The 20,785-nt window shown below is 39.9% G+C and overlaps 1 protein-coding gene across 2 annotated transcripts; it reads left to right on the forward strand.

Moving 5' to 3' along the window:
- Positions 1-733: 733 nt before the first annotated feature.
- LOC140349448 (homeobox protein aristaless-like 4) lies at positions 734-18,794 on the forward strand. Of its 2 annotated transcripts, none has more exons than XM_072435772.1 (4): positions 734-1,416; positions 8,956-9,266; positions 16,955-17,104; positions 18,184-18,794. In XM_072435772.1, exons 1-4 carry the CDS (start codon positions 1,068-1,070, stop codon positions 18,502-18,504), a joined length of 1,131 nt encoding a protein of 376 aa, XP_072291873.1. In that variant the 5' UTR covers positions 734-1,067; the 3' UTR covers positions 18,505-18,794. The 2 variants fall into 2 exon arrangements, with proteins under 2 accessions (XP_072291873.1, XP_072291876.1); XM_072435775.1 differs by having other exon boundaries at positions 16,955-17,083.
- The last annotated feature ends 1,991 nt before the right edge of the window (positions 18,795-20,785 follow it).

A 20,785-nucleotide genomic window follows, 5' to 3' on the forward strand; every position in this document is an offset into this window, starting at 1 on the left:
TATTAAGTGTAGCAGTTCTTTGTTATTTTAATTAAATAAACCGAAATAAATGTTGAATTCTATGAACACAGTTTATTTTGGATTTGACAAGCAAGGTAGTATACGGATGTAATTGTTATTGTTTGTTGACGGATTCATTACTCCCAAATGTCATTATGATGCAGCAGAGCATAAGTTAATAGGAGCAATTTAGGTTGAGTGAGGCTGCATAATGCACAACTTGTCTCATTCAGGGCGCAACGACTTTGAAACGGCCTTCTTTTTCAGTTCAACCTGGACGTGGTGTGTTCTCATGAGAGAGTCGATGCAAGTGTTAGTTGCTCATTTAATATCAAAGCGTTATTTATCATTTCTTATTAATATCCTAATTTAGAGAAATACGTTCGAGGTGTCCGTGCGTATGATGGCTCTCTTCAGCCAAAGAATAGCCTGATCTGGAAATAAAAATAACTAAACCTAATGTTTATTTTATTAAATTGCATTTAATCTCACGGACATCTCACCTTTTTGAATCATCTCTGTGTTTGTGTGTAATGCATTCTTCTTCCAAACGCAAAATACTCTCTAAAAGTTGAAGCCGAGCTGGTCTTTGGGAAAAGAAAAACAAGACGGTAGGGGAAGAAAAAAAGGAACTAGAATCAAAGGCGCTGTATTCAGATCTAATTACATTACTGTCATGTGTTGTGTCCTCCTTGTGAGCTCGTCCTCCCAGTCCTACTGACTGCATAATAGCGTGAGTGGAGCAGAGTGGGCCTACATCAGAGCGCGCACTCTAAGCCTATGTCACAGTGTCTCCAAAGCGCACCTCATTGTTGAGCAGGGCACCGCTCCGAGACTCTCTTTACCCCGCTAAACCTTCAGGGGGCTTTTAGCATTTGTTCAGTCTCTGGAAAACATCTGATTCATTGTTAAGCAGATCCAGATGCTGAGCCGTGAGAGCGTGCGTGCGTTAGGGGTGCGTCAGTGAGCGCCTGTCAAAGCGGCAGGGTTTGGGGATCTGAAGTCTGCTCTCTGAGGGGAGGGAAGCAAGCCCAGTGGAGTTTTTTCAGCCTAAAATCACTTTAGGTATGAACGCAGATACGTGCGTCTCATACTGCGATATGACATCGATGGATTCATATTATAGTCCGTCTACTGCGCCAGCGAGGGACCATCAAAGCAACCCATTCAGGACTTTTCCCAGCACCGAGACGAAGTACAGCCCCACGTACCTCTCCGGCGCCAAGGGCCCGGCGTACGGAGAGAAGTCCCGCAGCCCGTTCCAGCCAGAGTGCGGGGCGCTGGATGGCGCCGGCGCGGAGGACGGCACGTTCAAGTACCATCTCTTCATGCAGAGACCCGGCTGCAAGACTCCGCCAGAAGAAGGCAAGATGCACGCGGAGAATGCGCACAACGGCACGCTCCTGACCTGCTACGGTGAGTCTCTGCCCGGGAAAGTCAATCATGTGTCCTACATGTGCCTGAGTCTCATTTCTATGTTCGGAATGTGGGCAGGGAAAGAAGTATGGGCCAATTTAAACATAAAGTATAGACTAATATTAAATACGAGCCACAGCAATTTGTTGTAACGACCAATGAGTTTCAATGGGTGCGCGTTTTAGGCACAAAGATAATGATAAAAGTAATTATTCGTTTTTGTTTCAAAAGCAATATTCCGACAGGAAAAACGGTTTTGAATATTTCCCCCACTATAGCATAGCAGACACCACTTGATGTGGTCCACGGACCATGCTGTAGCATGTGCTCATTTATTATTATTATATTATTTATTTTAGGCCAGTTACAGAAATTATTCAAATTAAATATCGTATTTCAGTGACCTGAAATAAAATAATCACCTATTGAATTTGCACGCATAATAATATCACTGACCACAACCTATAATGTTGAATAGGTGCTGGACATGCGTGCAGACATCCATATCATTCATTTTACTTTCACGCAAAGCGATGAGAAAATGATGCAAGCAGAACCTCCTGTGGAATGAACTTGACAGAGGCAGAGTAAGAAAGATGTGTTTAGGGCCGACTACATTTTAGACTCACCTCTCTCCCAACACGTTATAGGTGTTTGCAAATGCCTATTTTCTAAAGTTTTTGAGAGTGAAAGCTTATGGGTAAAATGGGCCTGGATAGATACATAAATAAGGAGCCTATTATATAATTACAGCCCAATGGCAATATAAGCTAAGTGCACTATTGTAAATAAGTTGGTTTGTTTGGCGGACTGAAGTGCGCTGACAGGCGCGTTTAAACGTCGCGTCCCCGCGCCGCGCCGCGCGCTGTGCTTTTAATTGAAAATGTTGCAGCCAGATGAATGCACCGTGGCTCCGAGGAGGATCTTATGGGCCAGAGCCAACGCCTCAGGCGTCAACAGACTTGTGTTGTTATGTGTGGTCCGCTGTGGCAGATATACGACTCACTAATGATGACAAAAGTCAATGGAAGTATGCGCTATGGCAACTTCATCTCAACTGTTTACATGGCAACTATAGCTTGTGTTTCTCTTTAAGAAGAAAGACCCTCATGAACGTTACAGACGAATTTACTACCAGTATGGCCGTAGCCAAATTGTTTTATAATATTTATCAAATACAATTCACGTAGAGCAAAGTGATTATTTATATTCATGAACTAAAATGCAGGTCCAATATACTACAGAACTAGAGCATGGGTTTCAGTGAGGCCTATGTGTAATTATTCTTACTGTTTGTTATAATGATAAGTATTTAAAAACACAAAAGACATTTTAAAATAATTGGAAAGTACATTAACACCAGATTTTTGGGGGATTTAAATGAGTTCCTGTTCACACATTATATGTTTAGATATTTACCATATTCCCATTGAGAGGAGCAAGACGGGGCCATCTACCTGAGCACACACATTCACTCAAATAAAAGCCTTAGTCTGATGGAGAGCAGAGGAATGCAGGTCAGCGCCACAAGAGAGCAGACATTAAGTTAACACAGATGTGCATTTTACTCCTATTGTATTTTTCATACAGACGCCTCATGTCCACTGTGCGCGCTGATTACTTAACCCCGACTTTACAACATTCTGAACAAATAAGCAGCAAATCACATGGATTGGGTAATGATTTGAGAGGCTCTGGAGAATGAAAGCTTTCTCCAAACCACACAGATGCCAGTGTATTTGCATTTATATTCTCATGATGAATTTTGGTATTGGAAATGACAACTATACTTATGGTATCCCATAAGAATGTGCACTTGTCGAATGGGACCAACATATTAAAGAAGAAGAAATAAATAAACAAGAGCTACAGGTTAATGTTATCTAAAACTTAAAAGTCGAGAATTTTTTTACTCTTTATTTGAAGTAAAAAACAACAGTGATTGGTACAATCTGCACCTCAAAATGTGAATCACAGGCATGTCTTTATGGAATCTAGAAAGGACAAAATATTACCCAAAATGTAAAAAAGGCAAATTTGAGAGCCTGCTCTGATGCGTAAAAACCTCTGTCAATTTTATTCCAACTTTGAAAGTACTAATGCTTTTTATATTTTTGTGAATTCAAGCAGAGGCACATGGCTGCATTCTGACCTACGAAGTTTTTACAAGTAATTATGAATGATAATGATGACTTGGACATACAATGTCCCTGCATGATTGTAATGCTTTATTATCATATGTAAGTTAGTTCCATCATTACACTCAGTTTTGGAGTTTGAACAAAGCTTTCTGATTTGGCCCACAATACAGTCATCTACTGATCTCAATATTGCTGTAGGCTTCAGCACATTTATGAAAAACAGCCGAGTGGTTGTCATAAATCCAAACTCAAAGAGACACTCCTCCCGCGACAGGCACGTCAAGCATCCTATGATATGTAAAACATTTTTCTCAGGGCATGAAAACCGAAACATGACCTCTGAGTGCTCTGGCAGGACTTTAAAAGATTCCTGTCAAAATAAAAGACTCTAAGTACATATTAAATGTGAAGTCATCAATGATCAATAACAGGGCTTGGATAGTGTGAATAACGAGGGATATTGAAGGATACAGGTGAAGTCTCACAGTTTGTACACTTTGAATAACCATATTGTACTTTTTGTGAGAAACTATTTCTTTCTAACCTTACGCTGCAAATTGGATTGTCAAGAGGTTTAAGTCTTCAAACTCATGAGTTTCAACTTATGAGAATCCATGTCCTGCTGATCTTTCAACTTCTGGTGAGGATCAGGAAGTTTATATTTGACAACAACCTTTTATCAACTTGCTAACACTAACTTACACGCATAAGAATCGGTTGCTACGATGGCTGCTGTGATTGGATAAAACTCTACTGAGGGTTCCTCCTCTATCATGCTGAATTTACATTTTGTTAATTCTAAAGTGCATTATTAATAGAACGGTCCATTGACCTCCTGTTCAAAACTGCAGAACTGATAAGCCCCACGCAGAATTAACATGTTTTTAATGTGTTTTTTTGTTGAACTATACATTTTGTGAATTATTGCAGAGAAGCATAGAGCATAAGCAGGAATAGACGGTAGGTGAAAACAAAAATGTTCTGAGCTCTCCAGCCTCAGTTGCAGGACAATACAGGATTACTCAAATGTTTCAGACAATATCCGCCCTTTAGAAATAACATTTGACATTGATGATGTAAGATCACAACCCTGTGAAAAAAGGTAGAGATCACCATAAAGATGTGTTATGTATTCAAAAACAGTATTTTATTGAAGTTGTATGTTCTATTTGAGTTCATGTTGACAGGAGACAGGTATCTGACAGCAGTGAGGTCATGCATCAGGAGGAGCTGAGACAGATTTGTGCTTTCCCAGAGAATGTGCATTCCTGTGTGAGCCGCTGGCATAGATCTCTCCTCCAAAACATCTGGGATCCTCCCGTCCATTCTATTCTACGAGGAAACAACAGACAAGACCAAGTGGAAGGCTAAGAGCAGAGGAAGAGTAGGCCAAGACCAAAACATCTGTCCCAATCAGGAGTCAACGTAGAGGATGAACTGTGAGGTCAAAGCAACACTGTGACTTTTGCTCTGGAGGTGTTAGCATTTAACATTTCTATTTTACATGCCATAGCTGATTATTTACATTTGTGCAATAAGTAATGTTGCTAAAGTAATGGAGAAACAAGAAGAAACTGTCAAGTCTAAATCATGTTGCTTAATGGCGACATCTTTTTTTTTCCCTTCTTTTTTCCAGAATTGAACAATAACATAAGTAGATCATTGTATTCATTGTAAACTGCCAAATTGATCTAAAACGGCTTAATAATAGAAACAGGTCCATTGACTTCCTGTTCAAATCTGCAGAACTGATAAACCCACCTCTTTATTGAGAGATTTCATCGTAGCAAGCAGAAAAAAAATATTTTCATGTTTCATTTTTGAAAGGAGGCTAAAAGACATTTTAGAACCCATATATATCACTCCAATCAGATTTTTTTTCAGATAATCACAACTCACTAAAGGGATGTGGGCGGAGACAGGGAGTATGTGAAAACAGCAATGTCCTCCACTTGAGGTGCAGTTGCCAGACAATACAGGATTACTCAAACATGCAGGAATCAATCACAATACTACTTTGAGTAAATTAATGATGAGGAAACACATCTGTAACAAGATCAAAAGCTCATAAAAACTGATTTATCATATATATATTTATGTGCAAAATGCACAAAAACAGATATAAAAACAGAGGCATATTATGATAAATACATTTGATCAACTTTGTTTTTTGTATTTTGTTTGGTTTAGTTTGATTGTACGACATTGTGAGTGTACAGTTTTAAGATTCACATTCTTATGCACTCTATTTAAAAGCATTCCCATTCCCTATTTACTATTTGGTCATTAACCCTTCCCCAGGTTACTAATTTATAGTCTTTTATTTGGCTTCACTTGACCCTCCCCGTCCTTTTCCATAAAAAACGAGAGGGTGCCCTGTTGCTTTACAACCAGTTAAATTACACTTTGATGTTTTCTCTCTGTTTTCAGCAGTGATTAAATTGCTGACCCTAGTAAACATCTGACCTGGGCTAACTGAAGAGGTCTGCATCTTGTCAAAAAGTAACTCTGGCAAATTGCTGGATCAGCCTGTGATGTTTCTGTACATTTACATCTCTAAGGAACGGGGCTGCTTGGGAATGGCAATTGCAAAAACACATTCCTTCAAGTGCCAAAAAGCTAGAGCTGGAGCTGGTGTAGTGGAATCTTGGCTGCCATAAAAAAACAGTGTGTTGAAAACTGCAGAAAAGACAGCTCAGCATGCGGCAATGAGAGCAGATATTTGTGGTGTAGGGGCGAGCGGTTTGCGTGACAAGGAGAAGGGAATCAAGGTTAAACAGCTATAATCAGTGTCAACTATAGTTTAAATATTCTTGATATAGTCTTATAGCAGGAAAATACAGCATTCCCTTCTTTTGTCTGGCCCCAGCTGTAGCCTTTGCCTAACAGGAAATGTGCTTTGCTCAAGGGCATGTTCAAATTTTCTCTTATACCGATGTAAATGCAAGCAGGAACCAAACCGTGACCCATCTCGCTGCTTTCCATTGCAGCGGTGCTCGTGCCCAGGGCCAAACATATTGCGCAGAGGAGGAGGATGGATGGATAGAGGGTAGAGGAGGGGGATGCTGATGTCAGAACATCTGCCCCAGTACAGACTATAAGAGGCTCTGACAGGTGGGCCTCAGCGGCACAGGGTCACGACCTCTAGCTGCTGATCTGTGTGGGTGCATTAGTGTCTTGGTTTGGGACAGGCGCCAGGGCAAAACACAATGCTAAAATCTGCATGGATCTGCTTTTGTTCAAATTACATTTTTAATTTGCTAACATTTTATGCAGGGTGATTTCTGTAAGTTCTGTCAAAACTAAAATAAAATAAAAATCCTATGGCATTCACATTATTCTTGATTTCTGTAAGGTCCCGAAATGCTATCTTTTGTAAAAACAGTGAGGAGTCTTATTTGAAATATCACTATCAACTATATCTGTCATCATAAAGCAACTGGTATATGAATCTGTTCGGTAACACCTCATAATAACTACACTTTTAAACCATCAACAACATCTTAATTCATAATGAACAAATTGTTATTTAAGAATGATTCAGGCTTAAAACTATTTAATTAACACCCTAATGCCTAACCCCTTAATTCAGTAGTTAAGTATTAAGCCAGAGTCATTCTAAATAAACTATTTGATCATTATGAATTAAGTCTTTAATTATGTTTTAATAAAGCTAATTAAGGTGTAGTTATTGTGTGCATGTATATTGTCGGCCAGTAATTCAAAATACCTAGAAAGAAAGTCTTTTAAGAATTGTTTTGTAAGAAGTCTGTTTTATTATTTGTTATATATTAACACCCATCCCTGAATGCTTTGCCCAAATACATTCAACATTTATTGTGTCCAATGTGTTTTGCAGTAAAGGGCTCTTCTTTTGCCCAGTGCCTGCTCTGCTCTGTTCTGTGGGTAGCAGCCAGGGCTCGGCAGCTTATTTATCCACTCCACGGTTTGTTTATCAAAGTAAAAAGGGACAGCTCTCCACGTCTCACACAAAGCTCACAGCCTGCGTGCGCTGACAGCAACAGAGTGAGGTTTGTCACAGAATGGACGCCCGTAAATTGAAGGTGACAATCGCAATGTTGTTTACACGAGAGGGCAGAGACATACACAGCCCCATACACAGGCCTGAGGGATAAGGTTACAGGTGGAGTGATTGAGAGCGGGGCGGAGGCGGGGCAGACGGCAGAGAGGGTTGTGGCACAGTTCAGGCCGATGTGGAGTGACAGGTCTTTCAAACAGAACGAGCTGAGCGTTCGAGACGAGGGCTTTGAACGTTCAGGAAAACATTAAGGTGCTGTGGGTTTCTAGGGACTGTCATGTTGAGTGGATGCTGATGGGGAGCAGGGACTTGAGGTTATCAATACAATTTTGTGCACCCACATGAGTGATTTATGTGAATGTATGTCATCTGAAGTTTCATAAAAGCTAGAGAGATGAATAGTAAATAAGTATTTCCACATTTGCAGTACAGACTTACACAGGCCCCAAGGAGATCAGAAATTTGATGAAGAAATATTGTTAGATTAACTAGCTTCTTTCTGTGGCTCAGACAGTGCTGGTGCTGAGGGGTTTTTGTATGAATGATTTTGATTGTGATTTGAAAAAATGAATCACCCTTAAAACTCAAAACATGATTAGATAAATGATCGCTCTTACGATGGGGAGGGAGAGGAGGAGTGTTGAAGCACAATACTGATGAAAGAGTGCATTTTTCTGTAAAGCATTGGTGGCAGTAAGTAAGAGGAAGGAAATATGATTTTGCTTCAGGGTTATTATAATATTATTATTTCTGAATATTTAGTGCATTTTTCAGGTACTTTCACTAATTAACTAAAACTTAAGTCAATCATAAATTTACATTTTGTTTATTCTAAACTGCAAAAATTAATCAAAATATCAACTTATTAGTAGAAATAGGTTCATTGACTTCTTGTTCAAAACTGCTGATAAGCTCCGCCTCTTCATAGTGACATTTGCTGGTTTTATATCTGAAAAATGGCTACATGAAATTTTAGAACCTGAAGGATGGGAATAGGGGGAGGAGAAAACAGGAATATTCTGAGCACCCAAGTTTACTCAATCTCAATCTGCTTTGAGTAAACTATTGATGACGAAAAATGGTTAAAAGTTCTTTGTATAGATTTTGTCCATAATCCTTTGCCAGACATAATTGCTAAATTGTCCCCAATGCATTCAGGCATTTTGACAGTAGCTTAAATTAATATAAATGAATGCTCCTGGTAATGACCACCTCTGTGCCCTCAGTTAGCTTATACATGGACAAATGTCATGTCAACTTTGGCTTTAAGGTTGATTTGAATGTCTGAATAATGTATAGGACCTTTAAAATGCTTCCAGTTATGACCTGTATAACTCCCCATGTGTCTCTGACCTCCAGGCAAAGACAGCAGTGGCCTGAATGAGTCCGACCTGCCCCCCAGCGTGGAGTCGTCTGGGATGGAGAGCAGCTACTTGACCCTGAAGGACTCTGTGAAGGGCCCCAACGAGAGGCCCAGCTCAGATCTGTCCAGCCCTTTGGACAAGAGCGAAGCCGAGAGCAACAAGGGCAAGAAACGACGCAACCGCACTACCTTCACAAGCTATCAGCTGGAGGAACTGGAGAAGGTGTTCCAGAAGACACACTATCCAGATGTGTACGCACGAGAGCAGCTGGCTCTGAGGACGGACCTGACTGAAGCCCGTGTGCAGGTATGAGAGCTCAGACTCGTACCGTTCGTTCTGTTTTGGGATGTGGGTGTTGAAAACAAAATGGTCGGTTTTAGCAGGGCAAGCATTGTTTTTTGATGAATCACATGGGTGGAATGGAAGATTTAGATTCACTTCATGTTGTGAAATAAAACAGGAATTTGTACAGGAATTCAATTTATCAACGTTGGTCTCTTAATACGGCAACATGTACGGTAGGTGGACAAACTATATTTAATATACTATGCATATTATTTGTCTTTAACATGTTTATTTTAAATATGACACAACATTTATTGCTAATAAACTAAAGCAAACAAATCAGTGCTGAGAAACATCAAGGCCAACTGACTTTAGTGTCATATTTAATGTGTGGTGACTACGGCTAGTGCAAGTGTCTTCATTAAAAATAAACATTATGATTCTTAACTAAGTCCGTTTACGGTGACTTAAATGACTGACCAACTACAACTGACAGATAACATTTTAACAGTTTCTTATAACTTAAATAATCACTTGCATGATCAAATTTGGCAAATGACTCAAAATGGGGAATCACAGTGCAGTTTCAAAGGGGTGCAAAGAAGACAATACTGTTCCTTTTGGTGTCATTATTTTATACATCTGAAATTAGGATACAAAAATGTGTTTTACTCTTTATGAGGTTGCAATGCACCGTTTAGATTTCGATCCTGGAAAATGGTCAGGAGGAGCACCTTTAGCTGGAGGATAAACCTGCATGTTTTATTTAGACATCTCACATGAAATATATACAGTCAGCTTGTTTTGGAAAGTTACGTAACTTACCAAAACATCAAAATATTTAGTTGCGGACTTTTAGATACACGTATGTCATGCTTTCTTCCAATTTACAGCAACTCCAGACCTTGGACCAACTCAAACTCATATTAAACTTGACGAAATCAGATTTGAAAGCCTTTTGTGCAGTGTGAACCCAGCCTGTTTGCATGTGTACAGGCTCTTGGGGTCCTGACGCAGAGGGAGAGCTGGTCTGGCACACTGTCAGTAAACTCTGGGAACAGCACATAACAGATCCCATTGTTCTGCATCTCCTCTGCTCACCAGTTGTGGATGGGAGTGGGAATGTTGGGAATACTACTACTCTTGGCTTGTACATGCTGCAGGCTCTGTACAAAAGTCAAAGTTCAATTGTTTCTCTCCAGCGCCACCATGTTGAAACTACACCGCAGCATGCACGCCGCTCTGTGGGGAAAAACACATGGAAAAAAGACAAGCCATCGGGGCTATTTGCGAGGATATGTAAAAAAAACACTTTGAGATGCCAGCTCCAATTTCCAGGGCGAGTTGGAGACATAGTCAGGGACAGCGAACCAGGTCTGTGCTTTGTGGTGGTACAGTGAAATAAGTGCGTTTGCGTTTACACAGCCCTTTTCCCAGATGAGTATAATTACGTTCTTCATGTGACAGCCACACTGCAGCCCACTATGTTGAGTCACTGTGTGGTTTGACCCGTCGTTTCAAAATCATACCCCAAAAATATGCACGCAATCAAGACTAAAGCCCCCAATTTCATCTGAAGGTCCATCACGACAAAGTCCAGGGATATGCAATTGTAGATGGGGCACTCCGAGCTTGGCAAGAGATCTTAAAAATCTTTTGAACTCACAAACAACTGGATCCTGTGGTACAGATGTGTTCTCAGCCAATGCCAGTGTCAAGGCCCTGTAGTTTCCGTCTGAGTTTGATGATAAATGTCTTCATAAAGTTGCTACAGTTTGGCGTAATCACTTCTGCTGTGACTGGTTTATTAAGTTCTATTAGGCCTCAGACTGGAACCTTGAGTTATTATGGAGGGCCGCGTGGTGTGTGAGTGACTCATGAGCCAGTCTATCAATCGGGCCGGTCCTGGATGACAGCGATGAGGTGAGATGGTTGGACTTCAAAGCTGCTTTTGGAGCGGTTGCACTCTGAACTCCCTCGCTCCCTTCTCGTCTCCGGGCCGACCAGCTCTGGAGCATAAATTCAGCGCTTTAATGGTCTGTAAGCTGCCTTCTGCTGTCAACGTCTTTAGCAATTACTGTGTGGACGCCCCAAACTCCAAATTCACCTAACTCTCAGATGACTCCAAATAACACGAACACTAATTTGGGATTGAGCTTTTTTCATTTGGAACGACTGCTGTTTGTTTTGGGAATCTTAAAATATTTACCACAATGAGTTTATAAGTGCTTTTCACAACTGTCTGTGAACAGAGGGAATTTTGCTATCATGGTAATGCTAACAACAACAAGCATGCTAACAGCGCACTAAATCGCTCTATAATTAGATGCAAAGAGCGCACAATGGACTAATTTTCACACAAATAGCTGTTTTTACAATCTATCTCTACAAGGGGAAAAAATAAAATAAAAATCAGGTACAGCCTCTTTAAACTCAAGCAGGTGACGACTCCAGCAGTAGCACAAACAAAAAATTGCCTTTCGTTCCGGGGGCAGAGCGTAGTGTTCAAAAGTTTTCGCATCTTCTTAGCAAATGTTTCTTTTCTACTATATATTATTTGACAATTAAGGTAAGGTCAGGGATAGGATTAGGTTCATTTGGTGCAGGTCAACACTTTGGAACATGCCCTGTAATGAAAGAAAGAAATAGAAACAACTAAATAAAAACAAAATTGTAAAGTTTAATATCATGCTGTCACATTACAGCCAAAACAATAACATCCTCTTCTTGAAAATGACATAGTGCACCTTTAATTGGAAAATGTGCAAGGCCAAAGCTTCCCGTTAAAAAGCAGAGAAGTTTATAGAGTGGGGAACTGGAGACATGGAGCAACAAAGGACACGTCTGACTGACAATGTTCCCGAATGATCTTCATGCCAAAGTATTCAGCTTGGTCCCAGCCGCACTGGTGTTACAAGTGAAACATGACACACTGCAATGATCAAATAGCAGCAGTGCATGTTTTGTTCATGCTGTGTTGATTTTTTAATTGTTTGTATATTGACTCAGCGCCTCCAGTGAGCGTTTGAGAGCAAGCAAGGCATTTAGCATGGACTAACTTTCATATTATACCCATAACGTTGTACCTGACAGTGTTTTGAGTGCGTAATGTGTGTGTGGGGGTGTGTGTGTGTGTTGAAGCTGGTTCGGTCGCTCTGGTCTGCACGCCTTTGAGAGGTCAGGAGGGTTAGCCGCGGAAAGCTAAGGGCTTAGGCGTCAGGAAATTAAACATGAAATGAAAACAAGCTCCAGTTTGAACATTCTCCCATCTCACTTTCCAATATCCCCACTTCCCCTGAGTGACTTAAAAGGAGGAGGCGGCAGGAGACATGGCGCTGGGGTCAGAGAGAGACAGAGAGAGAGAAAGAGAAGAAGGGGGAAAGTCACATCAAAATGAAGAGACAAGTTATTTGACGTAATTCTAAAAAGTGATTGAAGCTATTGTATTAAAACCAGAGAAGTCTCCTTTTTCCTATGCTTTGTCTCTTGAGATTTTAAATAAAAACTTATGACGTTGTGTTGACCAAAGAAGGACCAGAGAGGAGACACGCTGAACCTTAAACAATAATAGACTCTAATCCTGTGGGGCCAGCTACGCTGGGACTTTAAAACATATGATATAATTCAAAGGCCAGCGACCCCTCACCTTGACATTGAGGTTGAGTCACAAACTTGGGTATCAGTTTACGCTCTGTGAGGCTGTCCTCCTGTCGCCACCGAAAGAGGAATTTGGAGACAGACGACATCTCTTTACGTCAGCTTTTCCAAAAACATGATGCCAGAAAAGCCATATATGGGCTTGAGTTTGAGGCTGAAGCATTTTTGAGGGGACTTTTCTGCTTGATAAGAGTCTACAATCACACAAAACAATACACATTTATCCGTGTCTTCTGTCAAATCCACTGGGTTTTTTAGTGCAAAACTTATTGGACATCATCAAAAGAAGACTTATTGTGCGTTTTCTCCCTGATATTTAGCATTAACATAATTAGATCTTGAGTTTATATTTTGTTCATTGTAAATCCTAATTACGACTTCTGGAATTGCTGATGAGGTGTTCCCTAGTGATTGGTGTTGGTGTCTGTTTGTCTTGTGTTTATTTTGAGCTCTACATTAAATGTCACTTTGCCTCAGATGAAATTTAGCTTGTAGCTATCTCTGTTTACTGTCCTCAATATCCCTGTCAAATAAATAAAGTAATATTGATTTAAAATGGCTTTAAAATAGAAACTGAAATACTGACTTCCTGTTCAGAACTTCAGCACTGATTCACTGCTGCTCACCGAAGCAAGCAACATATGTTCATTTACTTGTATTGATTGTTTAAAAACGGCTTTTGAACTTAACATAAATGACCCAGAGTTTGAATTTCTAAATAATCGCAAGAAAGTAGAGCAGTAGGCCCGGATAGGGGATAGGTGAAAACATGAATTTTCTGAGCACAAAAGCCTCAAATGCAGGACAATACAGGATTACTCAAACGTGTTATGTTTATGATGAGGAAGCGTTGTTATAATATGGTTAAAAGCTCATCAAAGTCAATTTGACTATTTAATATGTCCCCTTTATGACTCAACATTACTTGCCATGTGTAGATTTGTTTTGCAGCAAATGCTCAAATGTTGGTCAGGGCACCACCAGTCAGGACAAAAATGACTCAAATAGTATTAACAAGGAAATCATATTCAATAAAGAAAATTTGTCAATCCAAAATTGGATTAATATAATTAAGTGCAATCATCAGTAAAAACTATTTGGGTCCGTTTCAATTTGAAATATAGGTCACTGTTGTACTACCCCATTTGTTTTATACATTTTAATAGCACAACAACATACCATTTGATGAGAGTTGGCTAACGACGAAGTTTCCAATTGAAATTACAGCCATTAAAGTTCATTGTATTGAAGTTTCCAGGGGATTTGAAGAGGTTGACTGAGGGGAAATTGCATGTGAGGGATTGAGAAAACCACAGGCTGATTGAGGCTGGGAATCAACTTTGGATCCAAGTTCAGACTTAGCGATGGAGAAGGACCGCTCTTTCTGCTTTAAAGATGACTCTGTCTCTTTCTTGTCTTCCTCCTCTGTATATCTCTCTCCCGTGCTCTCTAAGGGATGGAGAGAATCAGACAAGGAACAAATATCATAAAGTGACTCATTGTTGCCACTATGCACAATATCAATAGTGATTGTAAAAAAAAACAAAAAAACACAATAGCTAAAAAAATAGACCAATATAACCCTGCATATTCTGCATTTGACCCCTGTCCCATGGCCCTAAATCTAACCAAATTAACTAAAACCTAACCTTAACCTGACTGGGATACAATGTAAAACAGTGGTCCCCAAACCTTTTGACTCGAGAGCCACATTGGGTTCTAAAATTTGGCCGAAGGGGTGGGCCAGGAAAATATGGTGTGTTTGTGTGAACTAATGAATTACAATAAATTACACGCAAGATTTGACCTGTAACTTGTAACAAATCCAGACTCCGACATTTGCTGCATGTCCTCCTTTCACTCTCATCATTCCCCTTCCTTTCTTTCTCATTCCATCTACTGTCTAATAAAGCCTACGGCAAAAAAAAAGAAACATTATTTTTTCTATTTTTTTTTCTTATAACTTGGACAAGCTTGGTGGGCCGGATTGAAAGACCCAACGGGCCGGATGTGGCCCGCGGCCGTATTTTGGGGACCACTGATGTAAAGGAAAGAAAACAAAACAAAAAACATTACGTTAAGCTCCTGTAAAAAAAAATAAAAAAAATAAAAATAAATATATATATATATATATATATATATATATATATATATATATATATATATATTTATATATTTATATACATATATTAGAGCAATGAAATTCTAACTGGAATTGCTCCGAAATGTTAATTCTTCCATTGCAAAATGGAAACAACAAAAACAAAACAACAGTGGAAAAAAACCCTAAGGTGTACACCTTATTCCGGAAGTTGCCATGGGCCCTGCCATTAATTGTGCCCATCCTTCTGCTTGTATCGTTTAACATAGAGCTGCCAATCTCCATAGCAAATGATTCTACACAGTGTTGACATGAACACACATGAACATTGGTGCACATGAACATTGAACATTTTACACAAATCTATCTACTACTATCATATTTTAGCTGAGAGACTTTTCCCCTGTTCATCATTATAGTGAATGTATTTCCTGGATCCGGGTAAAATAAGGTGAATAGGCTTGTCAAGATTATTCTGTTAATTGATATTTGTGATTATTCAGATCGCAATATAATTGTAAGAACTCAAAACTAATAATTGTGACTATTTTAAAAGAAAAAAATATTTCATTTGTAGCTTTTTATACACATTGTCTTTTGCATTCTAAAAGTTTGATTTCATAAAGCTGGTTACATACTACGTATCTTAACAGTAATGTAAAAGAATTAAAGAAAACCACGATTTTTCTTTAGTTTTATTATGTGTCAATAATGGTTTCTTCTTACAATAATCGCACAGCTAAAATTTGATATTGTATCATCCCTATTATTGTACAACATGTGAATAGAAAAACTAGAAACAATTATTCCTGTCAAACATGCAGAGCCTCTTTTGTCTTGTGCTCCAGTGTCAGATGTGAGCTCAGTAGCCTGCACTTGGTCTGTCAGCAGGTGTGGCGCGCACCCGTTTTCTGTGAAGCACCGTGTCCAACTAGATTTGCGGACATACAATTTACCCTCAACTTCAGACTTCATATTACTCCTACAATATTTACACAAACACAAACAGAATGAGCGATAGAGCATTTTTTCCCCTCCAAATTTGAACTTTAGTACCTTAGTTTCATCGATAATTTGAGGGATTCCCCCCTGGACCCCGCTGAGCGTACGTGTGGGGGAGAACGCACCTCTCTTTAGTGATTTATGGGCGGCTACAGGCCCAGATGTGGATCTGTCGGCGCTGGCAGCCTGAAGGGAGGCAGACCCGGAGAATCAAAGGGAGGAGCACAGGGAGACTGCACTTTAAAGGCACGTCAAGTCCTGGAACTGGACTTTCATCTGCGCCACTATTTATTCTCCTGCTCTTCACTTTATGAGGAACAGTCTGTCTCAATGGGCAGCCAACACTTTACTACACTGCTGTCGTGACACAACTGCCATAATAATGTCACTGATATTTGTTAGCTGATGTACAGGGGTGGAAAATTACCTAAATAGAAAAACTTAAGTTACTTTATTCCTTATTGGGGTAATTGTGTTTTTAGAAGATGTTTTAAATATGTACTTTGTCATGTAATTGAGTTGAATTCTAGCCATGAAACAGCACTACATCACTGCATTATAAGCAGAATAAGAATAAGTTGAAAGTTGTTTAAACAACTTTAAACCCAAGTGCGAAAACCCATTTTGGACGTTTTGTTGCACTGATAACAGTAGAAAGAGGAATGTTCAGAAATAAGGATTTGACTGTCAGGCTTGCGATTAGCCAGCTCTTGAAAGTTACACATTGTTGCTTTAATTCAGTGTTAAACCATGATCTAAAATGCTACTTAAATTTCATTAAAATATAACTAGTCATTTCAGTATTTTTCATGCATACTTTTCACTTTCACTTCCATTACATTTTAGCAACAATCCGTGTACTTGAGCAGACGTTTAGCCATGTAACGTGCGTACACATCTTCAGTGCTCTTTCTACCATGCTGATGGCTGCTCTATCATGTTTCTACAGGTGTGGTTTCAGAATCGCAGAGCCAAATGGAGGAAGAGAGAAAGGTTTGGCCAGATGCAGCAGGTCCGCACACATTTCTCCACAGCCTACGAACTGCCCCTGCTCGCTCGGCCTGAAAACTATGCACAGGTATCGGCAAATAGTTATACCGTAAGTTCTTGACTCACTAACCATTTGTAGCCTGCCAATTCTCCCTCTCATACACCACTCAATTCTTTCATAAAAATGCTGACTCCCTTGCATGCTGCAACATTCCTCAAGTTCAATCCGATCTCAGCTACAGCAGCAGAAAATTAGGCTCATCAGACTTCTTCACCCTCAATGTTCTAATTAAGGAAAAGAGACATTAAGATTAGAGCATTTTCAAATAAAAATAATGGTTGTCTCTTTAATAAAAAGTCTTACACTGATGCTGATCCAGACCATAGACAATATAGAGAGGTGGACGAAGGGATGTCATACTATTCAGCTGCAGCAAATTAAGTTAAAATGCAGAAGTTTTTGCAGCTAATGGGGAACCAAGTTCCATATTTGGAGTGCGCATTTCATGGCAACCACAGAGCCAATCAGGAGTGAGTTTGTTGAAGGTACCCACGCAAAAAGCCATGCTAGCTATCAATTAAACAAACAAAAATACAAACAAACAAACAAACCTTTTGCTAACGTGAGTTCATATCTTCATCTTATCTTCTCTCAAAATAAAAAACAGGATCATGTAGAGCATTTTAAAACAGCAGTAAATACAAAGAAATGGGCACCAATGTTTATAAAGTGAATGGGAGATTTATTTTTGATCTACTTGGAACGAGGCAGCAAAAAAAAAGTTTGGTTTAGATTTTTTAAAGGCTTTATTAGACAGGAGAGGAAAGTGTGAAATGGGGGATGAGAGAGAAGGGAGGACATGAAGTAAATTGTCAGAGTCGCTATTCAGACTCGACACTGCAGTTGGCAGCACTTGCAGCCTGGCATACGTGTGCTGTGCCTTAACCACTCCACCACCGCAGCACAGCATCCACTTCTTTATAGTGTCTATTATCCACTGATCAGGAAAGATCAAAATTTGACTATTGCATTTTTATACCAGTTTCTCTTAGACTTTGGGTATTGTATGTTCTTGTCAACGTTTAATTGAATAAGATATCTGTCCACCATAATTTGTATGTTTAATTGGGTTATATTGGAAACATTTGATTAATGTCTCTTAATGAAACATAATTTTTCTCCCTCAGATCCAGAACCCATCATGGCTCAGCAGCACCAGCGCCGCCTCTCCTGTCCCCGGATGTGTGGTGCCCTGCGACACTGTTCAGTCTTGCATGCCCCCGCACCCACATGCACCCAGCAGTGTGTCTGACTTCTTGGGCGTGCCTAGCCCCAGTAGCAGTCACATGGGACAGACCCACATGGGCAGCCTCTTTGGTGGGCCCGCCATGAGTGGCGGCATCAACAGTTACGACCTTAACGTTGACCCTGACCGGAAGTCATCCAGTATAGCCGCACTGAGAATGAAGGCCAAGGAGCACAGTGCCGCCATCTCCTGGGCTACATGATGTCCCGGGCCGATCATCAAGTTTGACCCGCTGCGCACCCCTTCCAAAACCGTCCTCTCAAATGTGGGGAGTTTTCTGAGAGCACTAATGATAACCCAGGAAGAGATAGAAGAGGCCATTGCGAGTCCATTGATAACAACTGTGATGGTGACATTCTACAGATGAGAGACTTTCTGATTCTTCATCTCTCAGGTCACGCTGAACTTTTGTGCCTTCTTAAGTCATTGATAAACTACAGTGTTACAAGCAGTTAAATAAGCAATATTAACCGTTTACACGCTCGTTGGTATCAGAAACGTGCTACCAGAACTTGTCATATTTCATTGTTTACAAGATGCTTCACATATTTTGTCTCCAGTAATGGTATTTCTCTGGACTTTAGCCAAAGCAGCAATGCCATGACTTCCCCCTCCCCAGACAATTGTCCTAGTTTACTCAATGCCTTCAAACCAGCCCAACGTTATAATTCCTAGATTTAAAGAAAAACAGACAATTTGTGAAACTCTTTCAAAGAATGTGATTTTGCATGATCTGATCGTGCATAAGTTCCATTTGCACAACACATTGAAGCCAAAAATGTGGTTTCAGCCTAGTAGAGTGTAGGTTACGGTATGTCCAGGTTGTGTGGGTGATGCATTGGCAGTGATTTCAACCCACTGTGTCACTTCCTCCCCCAGGTCGTCCCCCCCTCAAGTACTTCCTTCATAAACTATACAGATTCAGGTTACAGGAAATACCCGTCTTCTCCAATAGATGAAGCACAGCAGCAGCCTTCAACACCAACGCACCTCAGTCACCGTAATCAGCCACCAACGGGAATAGACACACTTAGTTAAAGTTCAAAGTGAACCGTGTGCCCCGCAATAGTATGAACACGAAGGACATGGTGAGAACAGACTGCGGTCATCAATTTAAGCTGAGGTGGTTTTAGCTCGAGCCTGTCAAATGCCAAGAGACAGCAGCCAAAATCAGTGGTTTTAAAATGAGGTAATGAGATGACTGTAGGGGGGAATGTGGAGAGGCTATCCAGTGATTGCAAGAGGGTCTCTGTATGCTAGCCCTGAGAAATGGACCAAGATTAAAACTTAACAGTCTTTTGGTCATGATAAAACTAATCGGTTACATTCTGAGGGATGTTGGAAAGTCTGCCAGTTTTGTTTTTTTTAAATAAATCACAATTTCATTAAAGGCATAGTTTTTAGTCCACGATTTCCAGTAAGGAGTTATTTAACACATCAAGCCATTTCAAAATCTCAAGTGACCAACTGTTTTGTCAACAACAAACAGATGTGTCAGATCTTTATAGTCACAGTATTGTACAAAGGGCTTAGTGAGGTGTGAAAAAGAGTTAATGACAAAGTGGCTTATTTGGTGTGGACCCAGATCACTCATTAACAAAAGTTTGTAAAGAATGCTTACTTTACCACACAGTAATACCATGGTAATGGGTTGGAAATAACATGATAACTAAAATGTTTAGTCAATCATAACCCAATATGAAGACTCACACACCACATCAAAATTGGGACTAAACCTGGAATTAAACCTGAAATCAACTGGTACTAAACTACCAGATTCAGGACTTAACTGGGATCAAACCAGGACTAAATTACCAGGAATCATATCGAAACATGGCTGCATAATACATCCATCACTATCCACATTGCCCAAATCCATCCTATTATACAATGCTTTTATTAGTAGTTTTCTGTTGGAGCTTTGCACTGTGCTGTAAAATAAACATGGTAAATGACTCCCAATGCCCAATATCCCAACAGGATGTGGCCTAAATGAATGTATGTTTGTGTGTGTGACTGTTTTGGAGAGCTACTGCCTGTTGCTCTGGTGCAGCTCTGTCCATTTTGATACTACTGAATTTAAGCAGTTATGATATTGTATTGTGTGAATATGAACAATAGCTGATACTGTTGTTATGCTTGTACATATTTTTGCTAATTTGTCAAACAATGGACTTCCGGAGACAAGTCAATGAAGTATTATGATGTCCAGGGTTGACTTTGACAGTGTTAAAATGCTTTTCTAACTCTCCTATGCAGCTTTTTTATAGTTTAATCTTTTTCTAAACCAGATTGTGCCTTTCCATAAAGTGTATTGCTGTAAATTATTGAGAGGGACAGTGCAGTTTCCCATAAGGCCGTCCATATTTACACTGCAATGAACTATAATGCTTTCAAGATGAAGGACAATGTTAACTTACCGTTTCTGATGATGGCTGTTTTGGAGTGAATATAAAATAAAATTGTTTCTTGAGTGAAATATT

The sequence above is a fragment of the Eucyclogobius newberryi genome, unplaced genomic scaffold (genome assembly GCF_026437365.1).
Source record: "Eucyclogobius newberryi isolate DKJ021-1_F unplaced genomic scaffold, fEucNew1.0.hap1 SCAF_7, whole genome shotgun sequence".
NCBI lineage: Eukaryota > Metazoa > Chordata > Actinopteri > Gobiiformes > Gobiidae > Eucyclogobius > Eucyclogobius newberryi.